At 43.2% G+C, this 20,225-nt stretch overlaps 1 protein-coding gene across 1 annotated transcript in view; it reads right to left on the reverse strand.

Moving 5' to 3' along the window:
• The window catches only part of LOC112255718 (MAM domain-containing glycosylphosphatidylinositol anchor protein 1-like), a 243,728-nt gene that overhangs the window by 88,946 nt on the left and 134,557 nt on the right, over window positions 1–20,225 (reverse strand). The window contains exons 10-11 of the mRNA XM_042326290.1: window positions 18,767–19,033; window positions 18,125–18,273 (exon numbers count right to left, since the gene is read on the reverse strand). Of these exons, the coding sequence (XP_042182224.1) occupies window positions 18,125–18,273; window positions 18,767–19,033 (416 nt within the window). The remainder of the gene's footprint in view (window positions 1–18,124; window positions 18,274–18,766; window positions 19,034–20,225) is intronic.

Below are 20,225 nucleotides of genomic sequence, written 5' to 3' on the forward strand. Positions count from 1 at the left end.
TTTAACTTGCCTAACTGATATATATAGTAAAGCCGTTTGAAACCTACCTCCCAGTAACATTTAAATGAGTGGAATGGAATGAAAAAACACGTTCACATTACAAAGTGCATTATAACTTCTTATGGCTAGGGGTGCCTCAACAACATTCCGCTGCAAAGGCAGCGCGTGAAATTCAAAATTATTTTTTAGAAATATGTAACTTTTACACATTAACAAGTGCAATACACCAAATGAAAGATCAAATTATTTTTAATCTGCAAATTGTGTCCGATTTCAAAAAGGCTTTACAGCGAAAGCACAACATATGATTATGTTAGGTCAGAGCCAAGTCACAAAAACACACACAGACATTTTTTCCAGCCAAATATAGGAGTCACAAAAAGCAGAAAATGAGATCAAATGTACCACTAAACTTTGATGACACTCATAGGACATCATGTTACACAATACATGTATGTTTTGTTTGATAAAGTGCATATTCATATCGAAAAATCTCAGTTTACATTGGCGCGATACGTTCAGTAATGTTTTGCTTCCAAAACATCCGGTGATTTTGCAGAGAGCCACATGAATTTACAGAAATACTCATAATTAACATTGATAAAACATACATGTGTTATTCACAGAATTAAAGAGACTTCTCCTTAATGCAAGCGCTGTGTCAGATTTCAAAAAAACTTTACGGAAAAAGCACACCATGCAATAATCGGAGTACGGCGCTCAGACGACAAATCAAGCCAAAGAGATATCCGCCATGTTGGAGTCAACAGAAGTCAGAAATAGCATTATAAATATTCACTTACCATTGATGATCTTCATCAGCATGCACTCCCAGGAATCCCAGTTCCACAATAAATGTTTGATTTGTTCGATAAAGTTCATAATTTATGTCCAAATTCCTCCTTGTTGTTAGCGCGTTCAGCCCAGTAATCCATCTCCATGAGGCATGAGCACTAGACAAAGTCCAAAAGGCATGAGCACTAGACAAAGTCCAAAAGTTCTGTTACAGTCCGTAGAAACATGTCACACGATGTATAGAATCAATCTTTAGGATGTTTTTAACATACATTTTCAATAAATTCCCAACCAGAGAATTCCTTTGTCTGTAGAAAAGCAATGGAACGAGAGCTACCTCTCAGATGACCGCGAGTCAAAAGCTTGTGGCCCTCTGCCAGACCACTGACTCAAAGAGCCCTTATGAGCCCCCCCTTTACAGTAGAAGCCTCAAACAATGTTCTAAAGACTGTTGACATCTAGTAGAAGCCTTAGGAAATGCAATTTGACCCCATAGACACTGAATATTCAGTAGAGTTGAAAAACTACAAACCTCAGATTTCCCACTTCCTGGTTGGATTTTTCTCAGGTCTGCCATATGAGTTCTGTTATACTCACAGACATCATTGAAACAGTTTTAGAAACTTCAGAGTGTTTCTGGATGTATTTCTGGATGGTTCTCCCATCTACACAGAGGAACTCTGGAGCTCTGTCAGAGTGAACATCGGGTTCTTTTTCACCTCACTGACCAAGGCCCTTCTCCCCCGATTACCTAGTTTGGCCTGGCTCGAGGAAGAGTCCTGGTGGTTCCAAACTTTTTCCATTTAAGAATGATGGCGACATTGTGTCCTTGGGGACCTTCAATGCTGGAGAACTGTTTGGTACCCTTTCACAGATCCGTGCCTCAACACAATCCTGTCTCGGCACTACAGACAATTCCTTCAAACTCATGGCTTGATTTTTGCTCTGACATGCACAGTCAATTTTGGACCTTATACAGTGGGGCAAAAAGTATTTAGTCAGCCACCAATTGTGCAAGTTCTCCCACTTAAAAAGATGATAGAGGCCTGTAATTCTCATCATAGGTACACTTCAACTATGACAGACAAAATGAGAAAAGAAATCCAGAAAATCACATTGTAGGATTATTAATGAATTTATTTGCAAATTATGGTGGAAAATAAGTACTGTAGTAGGGAAATCGCAACTCCTGGCAGGTCTCCTGTCAAATCTGCTGTATTGGGAGTGGTAGATGCCCTTAGTGCATGGACATATAATTACAGCAGTGGTGTGGGCAGAATCAGGGCTAGAACAAGTGGTGGAAATGAGTCAGAGTAGTGGCGGACAAGGCAAATTGTCCGCCTAGCAGGAAGCGGGGGAAAAAAACTATAAATCTGGAAAGCCTGCCAGGGGTGGAGAAATTGGTTGTTTTAAGTGTGGGAGTACGACACACTGGATAAGAGAGGGTCCTTCAGTTGAAGTCAGAAGTTTAAATACACTCAGGTTGAAGTCATTAAAACTCGTTTTTCAACCACTCCACAAATGTCTTGTTTACAAACTATAGTTTTGGCAAGTCGGTTGGGACATCTACTTTGTGCATGACACAAGTCATTTTTCCAACAATTGTTTACAGACAGATTATTTCTCTTATAATTCACTGTATCACAATTCCAGTGGGTCAGAAGTTTACATACACCAAGTTGACTGTGCCTTTAAACAGCTTGGAAAATTACAGAAAATGATGTCATGGCTTTAGAATATTCTGAAGGGCTAATTGACATAATTTGAGTCAATTGGAGGTGTTCCTGTGGATGTATTTCAAGGCCTACCTTCAAACTCAGTGCCTCTTTGCTTGACATCATGGAAAAAAACAAAATAAATCAGCCAAGACCTCAGAAAAAAAATTGGAGACCTCCACAAGTCTGGTTCATTCTTGGGAGCAATTTCCAAATGCCTGAGGGTACCACGTTCATCTCTACAAACAATAGTACGCAAGTATAAACACCATGGGACCACGCAGCCGTCATTCCGCTCAGGAAGAAGACTCCTAGAGATGAAAGTACTTTGGTGCGAAAAGTGCAAATCAATACCAGAACAACAGCAAAGGACCTTGTGAAAATGCTGGAGTAAACGCATACAAAAGTATACAAAAGTATCTGTATCCACAGTAAAAACGAGTCCTATATCGACAACCTGAAAGGCCGCTCAGCAAGGAAGAAGCCACTGCTGAAATGAAACAAATATAGAACTGTTTGGCCATCATGACCATTGTTATGTTTGGAGGAAAAAGGGGGAGGCTTGCAAGCCGAAGAACACCATCCCAAACTTGAAGCACAGTGGTGGCGGCATCATGTTGTAGGGGTGCTTTGCTGCAGGAGGGACTGGTGCACTTCACAAAATAGATGGCATGATGAGGAGGAACATTTGGTGGATATATTGAAGCAACATCTCAAGACATCAGTCAGGAAGTTAAAGCTTGGTCTAAAATGGGTCTTCCAAATGGACAATGACCTCAAGCATACTTCCAAAGTTGTGGCAAAATGGCTTAAAGACAACAAAGTCAAGGTATTGGAGTGGCCATCACAAAGCCCTGACCTCAATCTTTTAGAACATTTGTTGGCAGAACTGAAAAAGTGTGTGCGAGCAAGGAGGCCTACAAACCTGACTCAGTTACACCAGCTCTGTCAGGAGGAATGTGCCAAAATTCATCCAACTCATTGTGGGAAGCTTGTGGAAGGCAACCCAAAATGTTTGACCCAAATCAAACTATTTACATGCAATGCTATCAAATACTAATTGAGTGTATGTAAACTGCTGACCCACTTGGAATGTGATGAAAGAAATAAAAGCTGAAAGAAATAATTCTCTCTACTATTATTCTGACATTTCACACTCTTAAAATAAAGTGGTGATCCTATCTGACCTAAGACAGGGAATTTTTTACTTGGATTAAATGTCAGGAATTGTGAAAAACTGAGTTTAAATGTGTTTGGCTAAGGTGTATGTAAACCTCCAACTTCAACTGTAAATGGACACAAGACACCCCTAGGGGGAAGATCAAAGGCTGAGCCCATCTGCCCCAATAGCCATAAGATGAGCTGGTAGAGCAATTTGCCAATCTAACAACAGGGCAGAAAAAGGCCCTGTTGTTAGACACGGCCTATCACAATTAAATTCTATCACAGAACATTTTGAATTTGAGGCTGAAGCACCCTATCATGGGATTTCAGGAGTGCAACAAACAGCATGTGTCACTATTCTGTTGCCGATTGACTTTGGTTGTGTAACAGTGTCAGCAAAATTAAGAGTAGCTCCAGTCAACAAAGCTATATTGGGTTTAGACATTGTGGCTATGTTCCCTGGAGCATGGGTGTTTACACAAGGGAAGGTGGAGTACCTATCACAAGTACGACAGGTAGAATTTGCAAAACTTGACTCAAAATGGGATACATATGACTATTGGGCAAAAGATAGATTGGATTGCAGGTTTTTGAAAGACTGAACCAGAGCCTCCTCCCCCACAGAAACAATACCCCATCAGGAGAGATGCTGCGATAGCTATAGGAGAGGATGTGGTAGTATTTGTGGAGAGAGGCATTTTGGTGAAACAGGCAAGCTGCTGTAACGGTCCTACATTTCCTGTAGCGAAGGATATAGGCTAACAGTTGACAGTGGTGTGAACAATAGAGCTAAAAAAGTAGCACCCACAGTAGCTGACCCTTCCACCATTGTTTTCCATCCCACCGTCTGCTAATATTTTCTCAGTAATTGATATTAAGAACATTTGTTGGGCTGTACCAATTCACGAGAACTCACAACATTATTTTGCGTTCGTATGCAATAACAAGCAGTATTGTTTTCGCCGGTTGCCAATGGGGCATGCTTCTGCACCTGCCCTGTTTCACAGTGCCGTTAAGAAAGCTCTGGAGAACTGACAGTTCACGGTAGGTTCCACAATAATTCAATATTTGGATGATTTTTTATTATGTTCAGATTCTCAGACAGCCCATGAAGAGATTCTTGACATCCTCCTGAGAAACCTAACAAAAGTTGGTCTGAATGTGTCCTGTGAAAAGGCACAAATTGCGCTCCCAGAGGTAACATACCTGGGGGACACTATCTCTCAGTGCAAGAAAACTCTGACGGTTGTCCGAAAATACACAATCCAGCGACTGCCAATTCCAACAACAATTAGAGGGGTTAAGAAAACACTGGTACTATTCGGTTATGTCCGCAGACTTATACCGTCATTCTCATTAATGGCTGCACCATTAAATGCTTTGATGGTAGGGGGAAGAGGATGGAAAAGGAGTGTAGATCACACTGTAAAACGGCAATAATATGGGGCATAGGGACATTTTTATTTGGGGTAGTGTTTGTGGCGGCTGCTATAATCCCTACCACTCCAAGGGGAGAAAATCAAATAACACTTTATATAGAGTGGATAGCTCGATACGAAGATACTCGGGTTCACTGGGAGAGGGTAACATCAAAAGTTGCTGAAGCTGTGAGTGTAACTAACCATAAGGGCATGGTGATATGGGTGGCAGCCCATCTGTTGCAGGGGACGATCAGGAAGCATGCGACCCAGAGATATGTAGAACTGGACACTCTCTCAACCCCACTGCTCTCTCCTCCATATCAAAGACATACCATCCAGAGAACTGGGACCAAGACACGGAAACAGGAATTTATAAAGGGATTGCGGAAAAACAATCTTTAGGCCCTAAAATTTATGGCACAGAGGGTTTTCACAGGGGGTGGGGTATGGGTATAGTGTGGGATTAGAGATGTGATCCAGATCTGAGTAATGGTAATTATTACCCGCCAGCCCCTACTGTAGCACAACATAAGGAGGCAATAGATAAGCTGGTCAAGAAAACGTTAGCAGAGGACTGGGAAAAAGGTATAGAATATCTCACAAAGGTATAGAATATCTCACAAACTCAATCATAGATCTAACGGTAAAGCAGGTGATGAAAGTCACTGACTGAGTTAAAGTCAGTGATCCTGTAGCCCTTAATGGAAGACTGAGGAAAAGCATAATGGGGATATTTAGATAATAATAATGGGGATATTTTGTGGACCTTAGCAGAAAAGCTCAGCTGACTGTATTCTTGGTAATAAACACTTAAAACTTATCTTGAGCTTTTGGTCTCAATTCCTTATTGCAAAGAGGTTGCAATAGCATTGTTCTTTGTAACAGTGGCTAGCAATTAGCCAAAGCTCCATTCCCTTAGCAACCATGGCACTGTTTTACACAAGGCGCTTGCAAGAGCTGCCAAAGACAACAGTGACAGATATACATTGTCTGGCCAATGCAAGTAGCAGTGCACCGACCTCCAAGTTAGAAAAAGGATTCAAACTGTATCTCCAGTTACCTTTTCAACTATGAAGGTAAATATAGCCAAGTTGCCTATCAGACCAGACAAAGATGTTTACTCAAAGCTGTAACGTGTAAACCCTTTTGTGACTAGGGGGCAGTATTTTCATTTTTGGAAAAATAACGTTCCCGTAGTAAACGGGATATTTTGTCAGGACAAGATGCTAGAATATGCATATAATTGACAGCATAGGATAGAAAACACTCTAAAGTTTCCAAAACTGTACAAATATTGTCTGTGAGTATAACAGAACTGATGTTGCAGGCGAAAGCCTGAGAAAAATCCAATCAGGAAGGGACTCTTATTTAGAAGCTCTGCATTTCTATGCGTCCCTATTGAGCAGTGAATGAGATATCAACCAGATTCCTTTTTCTATGGCTTCCCTAATGTGTCTAGTGTCACAATACATAGTTTCAGGCTTTTATTTTGAAAAATGAGCCTGAACATCAACATTGCGTCAGTGGTCAGCTGAAGTCTCTCAGAGTGTTTGGTGCGTAAAGGACAAATGCGGCCATTGTTTCTCTCTATCCTACTAAGAAGCCACCAGTCCCGGTTGATATATTATCGAATAGATATTAGAAAAACACCTTGAGGATTGATTATAAATGGCGTTTGCCATGTTTCTGTTGATGTTATGGAGCTAATTTGGAAAATTCTTCGGCGTTTTCGTGACTGCAATTTCCGGGCGTTTTCTCAGCCAAACGTGAAGAACAAACGGAGCTATTTCACCTACAAAAATAATATTTTGGGAAAAAAGGAACATTGGCTATCTAACTCGGAGTCTCGTGAGTGAAAACATCCGAAGCTCATCAAAGGTAAACGATTTAATTTGACAAAATGCTATGCTAGGCTATCGATAAACTTACACAAATGCTTGTCTAGCTTTGGCTGTAAAGCATATTTTGAAAATCTGAGATGACAGGGTGATTAACAAAAGGCTTAGCAGTGTCTCAATATATTTCACTTGTGATTGTCATGAATAGGAATATTTTCTAGGAATATTTATGTCCGTTGCGTTATGCTATTTAGTGTCAGTCGATGATTACGCTCCCTCATGCGGGATGGGGAGTCACTAGAGGTTTTAAGACATGCCTTTTACAGTAGCTAGCTAACATTATGATTGCTAATTATTTTTACTCCAAACAGGTTTGAACAGGGACAAGGTGACAGGAAAGGTCAGCACAAGGGATTGCTGCTACAGGTGCATGAGGAAAAATGAGAAACCACACAGTTTGAGTGTAGGGTGAAAAGTGAAACTGTTCTCAATGTAGTCAACGTAGTAATTGTTCAGGTGTCTCAGTAAATTGCAAGATTATGTTATAATGCTATTATTGTATCAAATGTTTGTTTTATGCAACATAATAAGGGGTTGTTAGAAAGCGCATCTGTGAGTGTTCTACTGAGGATGGGCCTGCGGGAGATAACACTGACAGGAGATTTATGCTGTCTTTTGGGTGACAAAACCTAAAGAGACCGCATTCCAGAGAATGAGTTAATGTTTCTGTTCTATTTGGTACAAGGGAGGGATGACCCCATTGCCAGACCCTGGTCTGTACAATGAAAGATAACTGTTGACACAGCAGATACTGTCTGCTGTGAATTCTAAGTATCTTTCATACAAATCCTAACCCTGTGACACATTCTATACATCTGTTGTTCGTCATGTAATTTGAAAGGGGTGTCTTGGCTATAAAATACCTTTGTACTTTTGTCTCGGAGCTCTCAACGAATCATCTGAGCGTGATTCGTCGACCAGCCATCATTATCGTAGAGTAATCAATCGATTCACTTTTTATGTGTGCGTTGTATTGACCTGCTCCTTTATTAATAAATGATTAAATATTTAGTTCAAGTATAACTCTGGCTTGTGTGATAAGTTTGTCTCTCCTCATTTGATAGTAAAGAAATTAACCACCACAGCAGACTTGCACATTTTCTGTCTGGCGCTTGTATTCCTTTCGTTGTTGTTTTATGTATGCGTTCCAATCAAAGTATGTGCCTTATTTTCTGTGTATCGTGTGGTTGTTTCTACTGTAGCATACAGTATCTATGTATGTATGTACACTACAGTTCGAAAGTTTGGGGTCACTTAGAAATGTCCTTGTTTTTGAAAGAAAAGCTATTTTTTTGTCCATTAAAATAACATCAAATTGATCAGAAATACAGTGTAGACATTGTTAGTTTCGTAAATGACTATTGTCGCTGGAAATGGCTTATTTTTAATGGAATATCTACATAGGTGTACAGAGGCCCATCATCAGCAACCACACTCCTGTGTTCCAATGGCACGTTGTGTTAGCTAATCCAAGTGTATCATTTTAAAAGGCTAATTGATCATTAGAAAACCCTTTTGCAATATTGTTAAAACAACTGAAAACTGTTGTTCTGATTAAAGAAAATAAAACTGGTCTTCTTTAGGCTAGTTGAGTATCTGGAGCGTCAGCATTTGTGGGTTCGATTACAGGCTCAAAATGGCCAGAAACAAAGACCTTTCTGCTGAAACTCGTCATTCTATTCTTGTTCTGAGAAATGAAGGCTATTCCATGCGAGAATTTACCAAGAAACTGAAGATCTCGTACCGCGCTGTGTACTACTCCTGTTACGGTTTTCTAGGTGTGAAGGAGAGTCGGACCAAAATGCAGCGTGTAGATTACGATTCATGTTTAATGACAAACACACTAAACACAAACACTACAAAACAATAAACGTAACGAAAACCGTAACAGAATCACCCACCACAAACGGACCAAGCAGCGTGTCAACAGGCAGGAGCCGCAGGAGAAGCAACAAAGGCAGCAACAGCGGCGCAATGAGGATTGGACATGGGACGATATATTGGATGGCAAGGGTTGCTACACATGGGAGGAGATCCTGGCGGGAAGGGATCGCCTTCCATGGGAACAGGTGGAGGCACTTAGGAGAGCAGAGGCAGCCGGAGAGAGGAGCCGGCGATACGAGGGAACACGGTTGGCAAGGAAGCCCGGGAGTCAGCCCCAAAAATGTATTGGGGGGGGGCTCACAGGGAGTATGGCTACGCCAGGTAGGAGACCTGCGCAAACTCCCTGTGCTTACCGGGGGGCTAGGGAGACCGGGCAGGCACCGTGTTATGCAGTGGTGCGCACGGTGTCCCCAGTGCGGGTGCATAGCCCGGTGCGGTATATTCCAGCTCCTCGTATCGGCCGGGCTAGAGTGGGCATCGAGCCAGGTAAGGTTGGGCAGGCTCGGTGCTCAAGAGCTCCAGTGCGCCTGCACGGTCCGGTCTATCCAGTACCACCTCCACACCCCAGCCTTTCTCCTCTCCTGCGCTGCCGGAGTCTCCCGCCTGTTCAGCGCTGCCAGAGCCTTCCTCCTCTACAGCGCTGCTGGAGTCTCCTGCCTGTTCAGCGCAGCCAGAGCTGCCAGCCTGCATGGAGCAGCCAGAGCTGCCAGCCTGCATGGAGCAGCCAGAGCTGCCAGCCTGCATGGAGCAGCCAGAGCTGCCAGTTTGCATGGAGCAGCCAGAGCTGTCAGTCTGCATGGAGCAGCCAGAGCTGTCAGTCTGCATGGAGCAGCCAGAGCTGTCAGTCTGCCAGGATCCGCCAGTCAGCCAGACTCTTCCAGATCTGCCAGTCAGCCAGACTCTTCCAGATCCGCCAGTCAGCCAGACTCTTCCAGATCCGCCAGTCAGCCAGACTCTTCCAGATCCGCCAGTCAGCCAGACTCTTCCAGATCTGCCAGTCAGCCAGACTCTTCCAGATCTGCCAGTCAGCCATGCTCTTCCAGATCTGCCAGTCAACCAGACTTTTCCAGATCTGCCAGTCAACCAGACTCTTCCAGATCCGCCAGTCAGCCGGGATCTGCCAGAACCGCCAGTCGGCCAGGATCCGCCAGTCGGCCAGGATCCGCCAGATCCGCCAGTCAGCCAGGATCTGCCAGTCAGCCAGGATCTGCCAGTCAGCCAGGATCTGCTGAAACCACCAGCCAGCCAGGATCTGGTAGATCTACCTACCTGCCTGAGCTTCCTCTCACTCCTGAGCTTCCTCTCACTCCTGAGCTTCCTCTCACTCCTGAGCTTCCTCTCACTCCCGAGCTTCCTCTCACTCCCGAGCTTCCTCTCACTCCCGAGCTTTCTCTCACTCCCGAGCTTTCTCTCACTCCCGAGCTTTCTCTCACTCCCGAGCTTTCTCTCACTCCCGAGCTTCCCCTCAGTCCCGAGCTGCCTCAGTCCCGAGCTGTCCATCAGTCCCGATCTGCTCCTCAGTCCAGTGGGGTTCTGGGTGAGGACTACTAGGCCATGGTCGGCGGCGAGGGTGGACTATCCAGGGACGCGAGGAGAGGGGACTAAGACATTGACTGAGTGGGTTCCACGTCCCGCGCCGGAGCCGCCACCATGGACAGACGCCTACCCGGAACCTCCCTATTGTTTTGAGGTGCGTTCGGGAGTCCGCACCTTAGGGGGGGGGGGGTTCTGTCACACCCTGGTCTAAGTATTTTGTGTTTTTCTTCATGTATTGGGTCAGGCCAGGGTGTGGCATGGGGTTTTTGTATTGTGGTGTGTTTTCTCTTGGGGTTTTGGTGTGTATGTATTGGGATTGTAGCTAGTGGGGTTCTCTAGCAAAGTCTATGGCTGTCTGGAGTGGTTCTCAATCAGAGGCAGGTGTTTATCGTTGTCTCTGATTGGGAACCATATTTAGGCAGCCATATTCTTTGAGTTTGTCGTGGGTGATTGTCCTTAGTGTCGTTGTTCCTTTCTCTTTATTTATTTACACAAGTATAGGCTGTTTCGGTTTTTCGTTACGTTCTTTGTTTTGTAGTGTTTAGTGTTTATTCGTGTTTCACGTCGTTCATTAAACATGGATCGCAATCTACACGCTGCATTTTGGTCCGACTATCCTTCACACCTAGAAAACCGTAACAACTCCCTTCATAGAACAGCGCAAACTGGCCCTAACCAGAATAGAAAGAGGAGTGGGAGGCCCCGGTGCACAACTGAGCAAGAGGTGCTATTTAATGAAGCTGCCAGTTGAGGACTTGTAAGGCATCTGTTTCTCAACCTAGACATTCATCTAATCAATTCAAATGTTATTAGTCACATGCGCCGAATACAACAGGTGTGAAATGCTTACTTATGAGCACCTAACCAACAATGCAGTTTCAAAAATTACAGGTAAGAATAAGAGATAAAAGTAACAAGTAATTGAAGAGAAGCAGTGAAATTTCAACAGCGAGGGGTACCGATACAGAGTCAATGTGCGGGGGCACCGGTTATCTAAGGTAGTATGTACATGTAGGTAGAGTTATTAATGTGACAATGCATAGATGACAACAGAGAGTAGCAGTGGTGTAAAGAGGGGGTGGGGGCACTGCAAATAGTCTATGTAGCCATTTGACTAGATGTTCAGGAGTCTTATGGCTTGGGGGTAGAAGCTGTTTAGAAGACTCCTGGACCTAGACCTGGCGCTCCGGTACCGTTTGCCGTGCGGTGGTAGAGAGAACAGTCTATGACTAGGGTGGCTGGAGTCTTTGACAATTTTTAGGGCCTTCCTCTGACACCACCTAGAATAGAGGTCCTGGATGGCAGGAAGTTTGGCCCCAGTGATGTACTGGGCTGTTCGCACTACCTTCTGTAGTGCCTTGCGGTCGGAGGCCGAGCAATTGCAATACCAGGCAGTGATTCAACCAGTCAGGATGCTCTCGATGTTGCAGCTGTAGAACTTTTTGAGGATCTGAAGACCCATGCCAAATCTTTTCAGTCTCCTGAGGGGGAATAGGTTTTGTCGTGCCCTCTTCATGACTGTCTTGGTATGTTCGTACCATGTTAGTTTGTTGCTGATGTGGACGCCAAGGAACTTGAAGCTCTCAACCTGCCCCGTCGATGAGAATTGGGGTGTGCTCGGGCCTCTTTTTCCTGTTGTCCAATATCATCTCCTTTGTCTTGATCACGTTGAGGGAGAGGTTGTTGTCCTGGCACCACACAGCCAGGTCTCTGATCTCCTCCCTATAGGCTGTCTCGTCGTTGTCGGTGATCAGGCCTACTACTGTTGGCATATTTAATGATGGTGTTGGAGTCGTGCCTGGCCGTTTAGTCTTAAGTGAACAGGGAGTACAGGAGGGGACTAAGCACGCACCCCTGTGTTGAGGATCAGCGTGGCGGATGTGTGGTTACCTACCCTTCCCACCTGGGGGCGGCCCGTGAGGAACTCTAGGATCCAGTTGCAGAGGGAGGTGTTTAGTCCCAGGGTCCTTAGCTTATTGATGAGGTTTGAGGGCACTATGGTGTCGAATGCTGAGCTGTAGTCAATAAATAGCATTCTAACATAGGTGTTCCTTTTGTCCAGGTGGGAAAGGGCAGTGTGGAGTGCAATGGAGATTGCATCATCTGTGGATCTGTTGGGGCGGTATGCAAATTGGAGTGGGTCTAGGGTTTCTGGGATGATGGTGTTGATGTGAGCCATGGCCAATCTTTCAAGGCACTTTAAGGCATTTGCCAGCTAAGTGTGGCGCCATGTTTGTTGACATTATTCAATGCAATCTGGGTGTCATGTAAACGTCGGTCAGACCAAATATGTTATAATGAGGGGAAGGTATGGTTCACTCATCTTTCAAGTAAACTTCCAGAAGTGAATGAAGGGAAGTTAATGATCGTAGATGACGCACCCCCTTCAACATGCAGACTGCTTACAGACCAAAGTCATCTTGTCTCCTCTTCTTGTCGTTGGTTGACGCAAAAAAACAAATATGGTGGCGCGCACAAACTACCCATCATCGGATTCATTTAGATTTTTAGAAAGTATTTTACACAATTATTTAGAGCAATGTGAGCTCACACGTGATGTGGTGAATTTTAAATAGTTATTGCTATTAGCAAATTCATATTGAGGTTTCTGTCAGCCGAGAGTTATCTAAATATGACTGCTTGTGTTATTTCAATCTTTCCTCAGTTAGCGCAAGGACAAATGTAGCCTACATTTTCCGGTTTGGATGATTGTGTTATGCTGTAGCTACTTCTGTGAATGTCTGAACATTGCATCCAAAAATGAACTGGTCACATTCAGGACATAACTTTGTAGGACTGTGTTTGCGCATAATGTTTCTGTGAAAAACAGTTTGGCTAGCTGAAATGCTGACTGTTGCGTCAATCGAAACTGGACGTTCTAATCACATTGGTTTGAGCGTACGCTGCAGGGACTACTGTAAAATGATCACACCCATTTGTTGGTATGTGTGAAATGGTCTGAGAAAATGTCTTTAATTAGAACCATGAGGAAACTTTTAGGAAATGTTACCCTCAAGTACTGAAATTCCCAGCGAAGAAATATTCCCATCTCAGAACGTTACGTGTAGGCTGGGTATCCGCAACCATTTCCAGAAGATTGTGGGAAGGTTGTGTGCAAAATAACCATAGGACAACAATGCTGTCACCATGCTCTAAGAAACATATGGTTTTCAGAACATTATGTGCTAGTTGGGCATCAACAACAATGCTGTACATGTCCAAGCAGCAGAAGGAGTGGGCAAACTCATTCACGAAACTTATCCTACCAACTAGCATGCAAGATGCTAATTCCTGTGTCTCCCAGCAGATGCTTACTTAAGGAATGAGTTTTAAAGAGCATGCCGTTTAGCTTTCAGCTGCACAAAGCCAAGCTGACTAATCCAGACCCCTAACTCCCTCTCTCCCTTTCTGGCTCCAATTGTGTTTGTGCGCTTTTTTTGCTTTGAATACTGCCCCTCTTGTATAATTCATCAACATACTTCCTCTCTTCCCCTCTCCCTCTCTTTCCCTTTATTTCCCTCTCTTCCCCATCTCCCTATTTACCCCTCTCTCTCTCTCTTTGTCTCTCTTTGTCTTTCTCTCTCTCTTTTTCTTTCTCTCTTTGTCTTTCCTTCTCTTAATGTGGGCCAAGGTTTCTATGAATAGCTGATTACATTGTTTAACGGGGAAATTAGGAGGCCATCGGGAAGAGTGAGATAGAGAGTGAGAGAGAGAGTTGCTAAGGGGGAACATTGCGATGTCCTGTCAACTGTCACATGTCCTGTCAACTGCCACACCTGAAATTTACAAATTTACAACAAGAAAGTAAGTGGTCAAACCAACATTTCATGTGTATGTTCAGAGTGTTTTTACCCATGGAGTACTTTAGACCACTAGGCTACGTTGGATCATTGATGGAAGACAACTTCAGGCCATTCCCAGTGAACAAACAACCACCACACAACGTTGCCTCAATGCCTTACACCGATGCGTAGAAAGACCACCTCAGGGCCGTTGCAATCCGTTTTGTCACCAAAGCCCCATATACTACCCACCATTGCGACCTGTACGCTCTCGTTGGCTGGCCCTCGCTTCATACCCGTCGCCCAACCCACTGGCTCCATGTCATCTACAAGACCCTGCTAGGTAAAGTCCCCCCTTATCTCAGCTCGCTGGTCACCATAGCATCACCTACCTGTAGCACACGCTCCAGCAGGTATATCTCTCTGGTCACCCCCAAAACAAATTCTTTCTCTGGCCGCCTTCTCCTTCCAGTTCTCTGCTGCCAATGACTGGAAGGAACTACAAACATCTCTGAAACTGGAAACACTTATCTCCCTCACTAGCTTTAAGCACCAACTGTCAGAGCAGCTCACAGATTACTGCACCTGTACATAGCCCACCTATAATTTAGCCCAAACAACTACCTCTTTCCCTACTGTATTTATTTTATTTATTTTGCTCCTTTGCACCCCATTATTTTTATTTCTACTTTGCACATTCTTCCACTGCAAATCTACCATTCCAGTGTTTTACTTGCTATATTGTATTTACTTTGCCACCTTGGCCTTTTTTGCCTTTACCTCCCCCCTCACCTCATTTGCTCACATTGTATATAGACTTGTTTATACTGTATTATTGACTGTATGTTTGTTTTACTCCATGTGTAACTCTGTGTCGTTATATGTGTCGAACTGCTTTGCTTTATCTTGGCCAGGTCACAATTGTAAATGAGAACTTGTTCTCAACTTGCCTACCTGGTTAAATAAAGGTGAAAAAAATCAAATAAATAAAAAATAAAAGGGCCGAGACATTAAAGCCGTATTTCTGATTCACTTTCGCAATGCAAAAATGCATCAAGTGAATTAATCAATTTTTCCAGATAAGTTGACTGAGAACACATTCTCATTTAATAGTTAAATGGGTGAGGAATGAGCCAATTGGAAGATGCAGTACTTACAGTAGGTGGCCAGGTTGGGAAGTTAACCAGGACACCAGGGTTAACAAACCTACTCTTACAATAAGTGCCATCGGATCTTTAGTCACCACAGATAGGACCCATTTAACATCCCAATCCCGCACCCTACACAGGTCAATGTTTTTTACAGAAGGGGAATGAGTGCCTCCTACTGGCCCTCAAAACCCACTTCCAGCAGTATCTGGTCTCCCATCCAGGATCAACCCTGCTTAACTTCAAAGGCAAGTCATTAGTGGTATGCAGGGTGGTATGCTGCTGGTTAATAATTAATTGTGGGGCTGAACACATCTGCATGTTTTTGTTACACAACTATGCAGGATTGCCATTTTGCATAGCTACATAGGTATAGATTTTGCAACACATGCAATGTCATGACGTATCACCTTCAAGACAGGAAATACATTAACGTATAATACATTTAACTTCTTGGATATAGGGGGCGCTATTTTAATTTTTGAATGAAAAACATTCCTGTTTTAAACAAGATATTTTGTCACGAAAAGATGCTCAACTATGCATATAATTGACAGCTTTGGAAAGAAAACACTGGCGTTTCCAAAACTGCAAAGATATTGTCTGTGAGTACCACAGAACTGATGTTACAGGCAAAATCCAGATAAAAATCCAATCAGGAAGTGCCGCATTTTTTAAAAACCGCCTTATGCCAATGACTCCTTATATGGCTGTGAATGGGCCACGAATGAGCTTAGGCTTTCTGTCGCTTCCCCAAGGTGTCGACAGCATTGTGACGTATTTGTAGGCATATCATTGGACGATTGACCATAAGAGACTACATCTACCAGGTGGTTGCTTGGTGTCCTCCGTTGCAATTATTGCGTAATCTCCAGCTGCAGTATTTTTCCGTTTGCTTCTGATGAGAAACCAACTGTCACGACTGATATATTATCGAATAGATATGTGAAAAACACCTTGAGGATTGATTCTAAACAACGTTTGCCATGTTTCTGTCGATATTATGGAGCTAATTTGGAAAAAAGTTTGGCGTTGTAGTGACTGCATTTTCCGGTCTTTTTCTTAGCCAAACGTGATGAACAAAACGGAGCTATTTCGCCAACACAAATAATCTTTTTGGAAAAAATGAACATTTGCTATCTAACTTGAGAGTCTCCTCATTGAAAACATCCAAAGTTCTTCAAAGGAATATGATTTTATTTGAATGCTTTTCTTGTTTTTGTGAAAATGTTGCCTGCTGCCAGCACAGCCTAGCATAGCATTATGCCATACTAAACTTACACAAATGCTTGTCTAGCGTTGGCTGTAACGCATATTTTGAAAATCTGAGATGACAGTGTTGTTAACAAAAGGCTAAGCTTGTGTTTGAATATATTTATTTCATTTCATTTGTGATTTTCATGAATAGGAAACGTTGCGTTATGGTAATGCACTTGAGGCTATGATTACGCTCCTGGATACGGGATTGCTCGTCGCTAGAGGTTAATAAGATTATATTTACATATAGGCCTAAACACTCTCAGATGTGTTTCCCATATTCCAACAATCAAAAGTTAGGGGGGAGGTTCATTTTTCATCACATTCTTTAAAACCTGTTGTAACTACCCATCCCGTGTCCGGGATCGTTGTCATCATCTGACACTAATTAGCATAACGCAATGGACATAAACATTACTAGAAAATATTCCTATTCATGAAATCTCAAGTGAAATATATTGAAACACAGCTTAGCGGTTTGTTAATCACCCTGTCATCTCAGATTTTGAAAATATGCTTTACAGCCAAGGCAAGACAAGCATTTGTGTAAGTTTATCGATAGCCTAGCATAGCATTATGTCCAGCTAGCAGTAGGCAACTTGGTCAAGAAAATCAGAAAAGCAATCATATTAAATCGTTTACCTTTGATGAGCTTCGGATGTTTTCACTCAAGAGACTCCCAGTTAGATAGCAAATGTTCCTTTTTTCCAAAAATAGTATTTTTGTAGGCGAAATAGCTCTGTTTGTTCTTCACGTTTGGCTGAGAAATCGACCGGAAATTGCTGTCACGAAAACACTGAAAAATATTCCAAATTAGCTCCATAATATTGACAGAAACATGGCAAACGTTGTTTATAATCAATCCTCAAGGTGTTTTTCAAATATCTATTCGATAATATATCAACAAGGACAGTTGGCTTTTCAGTAGGACGAGAGGAAAAATGGCTACCTCTGTATTTTATGCAAGAATCACTCTGAGAGCCATCAGGTGACCACTTACGCAATATAGTCGCTTACGCTCATTCTTCAACATAAATGCGTGAAACTACGTCAAAATGCTGTAGACACCTTGGGGAAAAAGTAGAAAAAGGAATCTGGTTGATAGCCCATTCACTGCTCAATAGGGACGCATCGGAACGCAGAGCTTTCAAAAAATGAGTCACTTCCGGATTGGATTTTTCTCAGGCTTTCGCCTGCAATATCAGTTATGTTATACTCATAGACAATATTTTTACAGTTTTGGAAATTTTAGAGTGTTTTCTATCCCAAGCTGTCAATTATATGCATATTCTAGCATCTTGTCCTGACAAAATAGCCCGTTTACTCTGTGAACGTTATTTTTCCAAAAATGAAAATACTGCCCCCTAGTTACAAGAAGTTTTAAGAGAAAGGGAGAAAGGAGAATAAAGGAAGGAGATGGGGAATATGACGGGAGGATAGAGAGGAAGAGAAAAGGAAAGGAGAATATTCAAAACCCTGTGCACATCCCTAGTAAGTGAGTGAGTGTCTGTACGAGTGACTCACATTGCGAACATTGACCCAGTAGCCAATGATCCGGTCTGTAGCCACGGGCTCTCTCTGGGTCCACTGGAGGTTGTAGGAGAAGTTGTTGCCCTTCAGATTGCGGATGGGGTTGGGCGTGTCAAAGTAGAACTCAGCGTTGTATGGACGGGCTACAGTGTTGGGGGAGGGAGAGGTGAGGGAAAGGTAAGGGAGGGAGAGAGGGAGAAGAACAGGGGGAAGGAGAGAGGTTAGTTGGTTGGTTGGTTTAATACTTTTATCTATTGCGTATCAGTGGGTCAGATTAAGTCCATTAGTAAAAGTTTTCAAACTTTTCATGTACTTAATTTTCAGTCCTATATTTTACACAAAGCGAAACTCTCTTTTGTAGGTGTAGCCATAACGATATGGCTGCTCCCCACCTATCCAGCCTTTTTTCTAACCTGTCAACACCAAAGAAGTCAAGTCAATGTGCTAATGTATGAAATGAAACCAGGAAACAAGGAAACAGGAAACAAATCAATTTCCAGTAACCTGGGACAATTCCATTTCAATTTAGCCCATTCAGGAAGTATATGGAAAATCCAATTGACATCCCGAATTGATTGAATTTAAATGGAATTGACCACAACCCCACCAGAAACTTCAGCAGCTTCTGGTACTCACATGAGATGTTGAAGGTGCAGGTAGAAGAGCCCACGCCGTTGTTGACACGGCACTTGTACGTGCCGTTGTTGCTGGGGTCCAATTTGAATTTCAGCTGCGGGTTCTCCTGGGGGTTTGGGGTCAGGGAGGTCAGGGGCTCGCCGTTTCGCGTCCATTGGATGCTGGCCATGTGTGGCGGGTTGGACTTCTGAATGATGCAGCGCAGGGTTACAAACTGGTAGTTGGGCGAGCGAACATCCTGGAAAACCGGGTCCAGGACTGGAGCATCTGAGTGTAGGGAGAAAAAATGGTGTTAATGATTTGATTATGTATGCGTTATAAACAGGTTATGATTTCCTTATGTAGGTACCCTTCAAATAAAGTGTCCCCACATAGTCTAGTAGTAGAAGCAGCTCCTCTCCTAGGTTTAACTGCTTAAGGTATAGGGGGCAGCATTTTCACTTTTGGATAAATAGCGTTCCCAATTTCAACTTCCTGCTACTCCTGCCAAGAATATAAGGTATGCATATTATTAGTAGATTTGGCTGGTAAACACTCTGAAGTTTCTAAAACTGTTCGAATTATGTCTGTGAGTTTAACAGAACTTATGTAGCAGGCAAAACCCCGAGGACTAACCGTTCAGAATGGTTGTTTTTTGAGGTCTGTCTGTTCAGTGAGTTCTCATTGGGAACTTGTTTTCAGTTCCTACCGCTTCCACTGGATGTCACCAGTCTTTAGAATTTGGTTTTATTTTATTTTATTTCACCTTTATTTAACCAGGTAGGCTAGTTGAGAACAAGTTCTCATTTACAACTGCGACCTGGCCAAGATAAAGCATAGCAGTGTGAGCAGACAACACAGAGTTACACATGGAATAAACAAATTAACAAGTCAATAACACAGTAGAAAACAAAGGGGGAGTCTATATACAATGTACAATGTGTGCAAAAGGCATGAGGAGGTAGACGAATAGTTACAATTTTGCAGATTAACACTGGAGTGATATATGATCAGATGGTCATGTACAGGTAGAGATATTGGTGTGCAAAAGAGCAGAAAAGTAAATAAATAAAAACAGTATGGGGATGAGGTAGGTGAAAATGGGTGGGCTATTTACCAATAGACTATGTACAGCTGCAGCGATCGGTTAGCTGCTCAGATAGCTGATGTTTGAAGTTGGTGAGGGAGATAAAAGTCTCCAACTTCGTTCCAGTCACAGGCAGCAGAGTACTGGAACGAAAGGCGGCCAAATGAGGTGTTGGCTTTAGGGATGATCAGTGAGATACACCTGCTGGAGCGCGTGCTACGGATGGGTGTTGCCATCGTGACCAGTGAACTGAGATAAGGCGGAGCTTTACCTAGCATGGACTTGTAGATGACCTGGAGCCAGTGGGTCTGGCGACGAATATGTAGCGAGGGCCAGCCGACTAGAGCATACAAGTCGCAGTGGTGGGTGGTATAAGGTGCTTTAGTGACAAAA

This window comes from Oncorhynchus tshawytscha, linkage group LG08 (genome assembly GCF_018296145.1).
Source record: "Oncorhynchus tshawytscha isolate Ot180627B linkage group LG08, Otsh_v2.0, whole genome shotgun sequence".
NCBI lineage: Eukaryota > Metazoa > Chordata > Actinopteri > Salmoniformes > Salmonidae > Oncorhynchus > Oncorhynchus tshawytscha.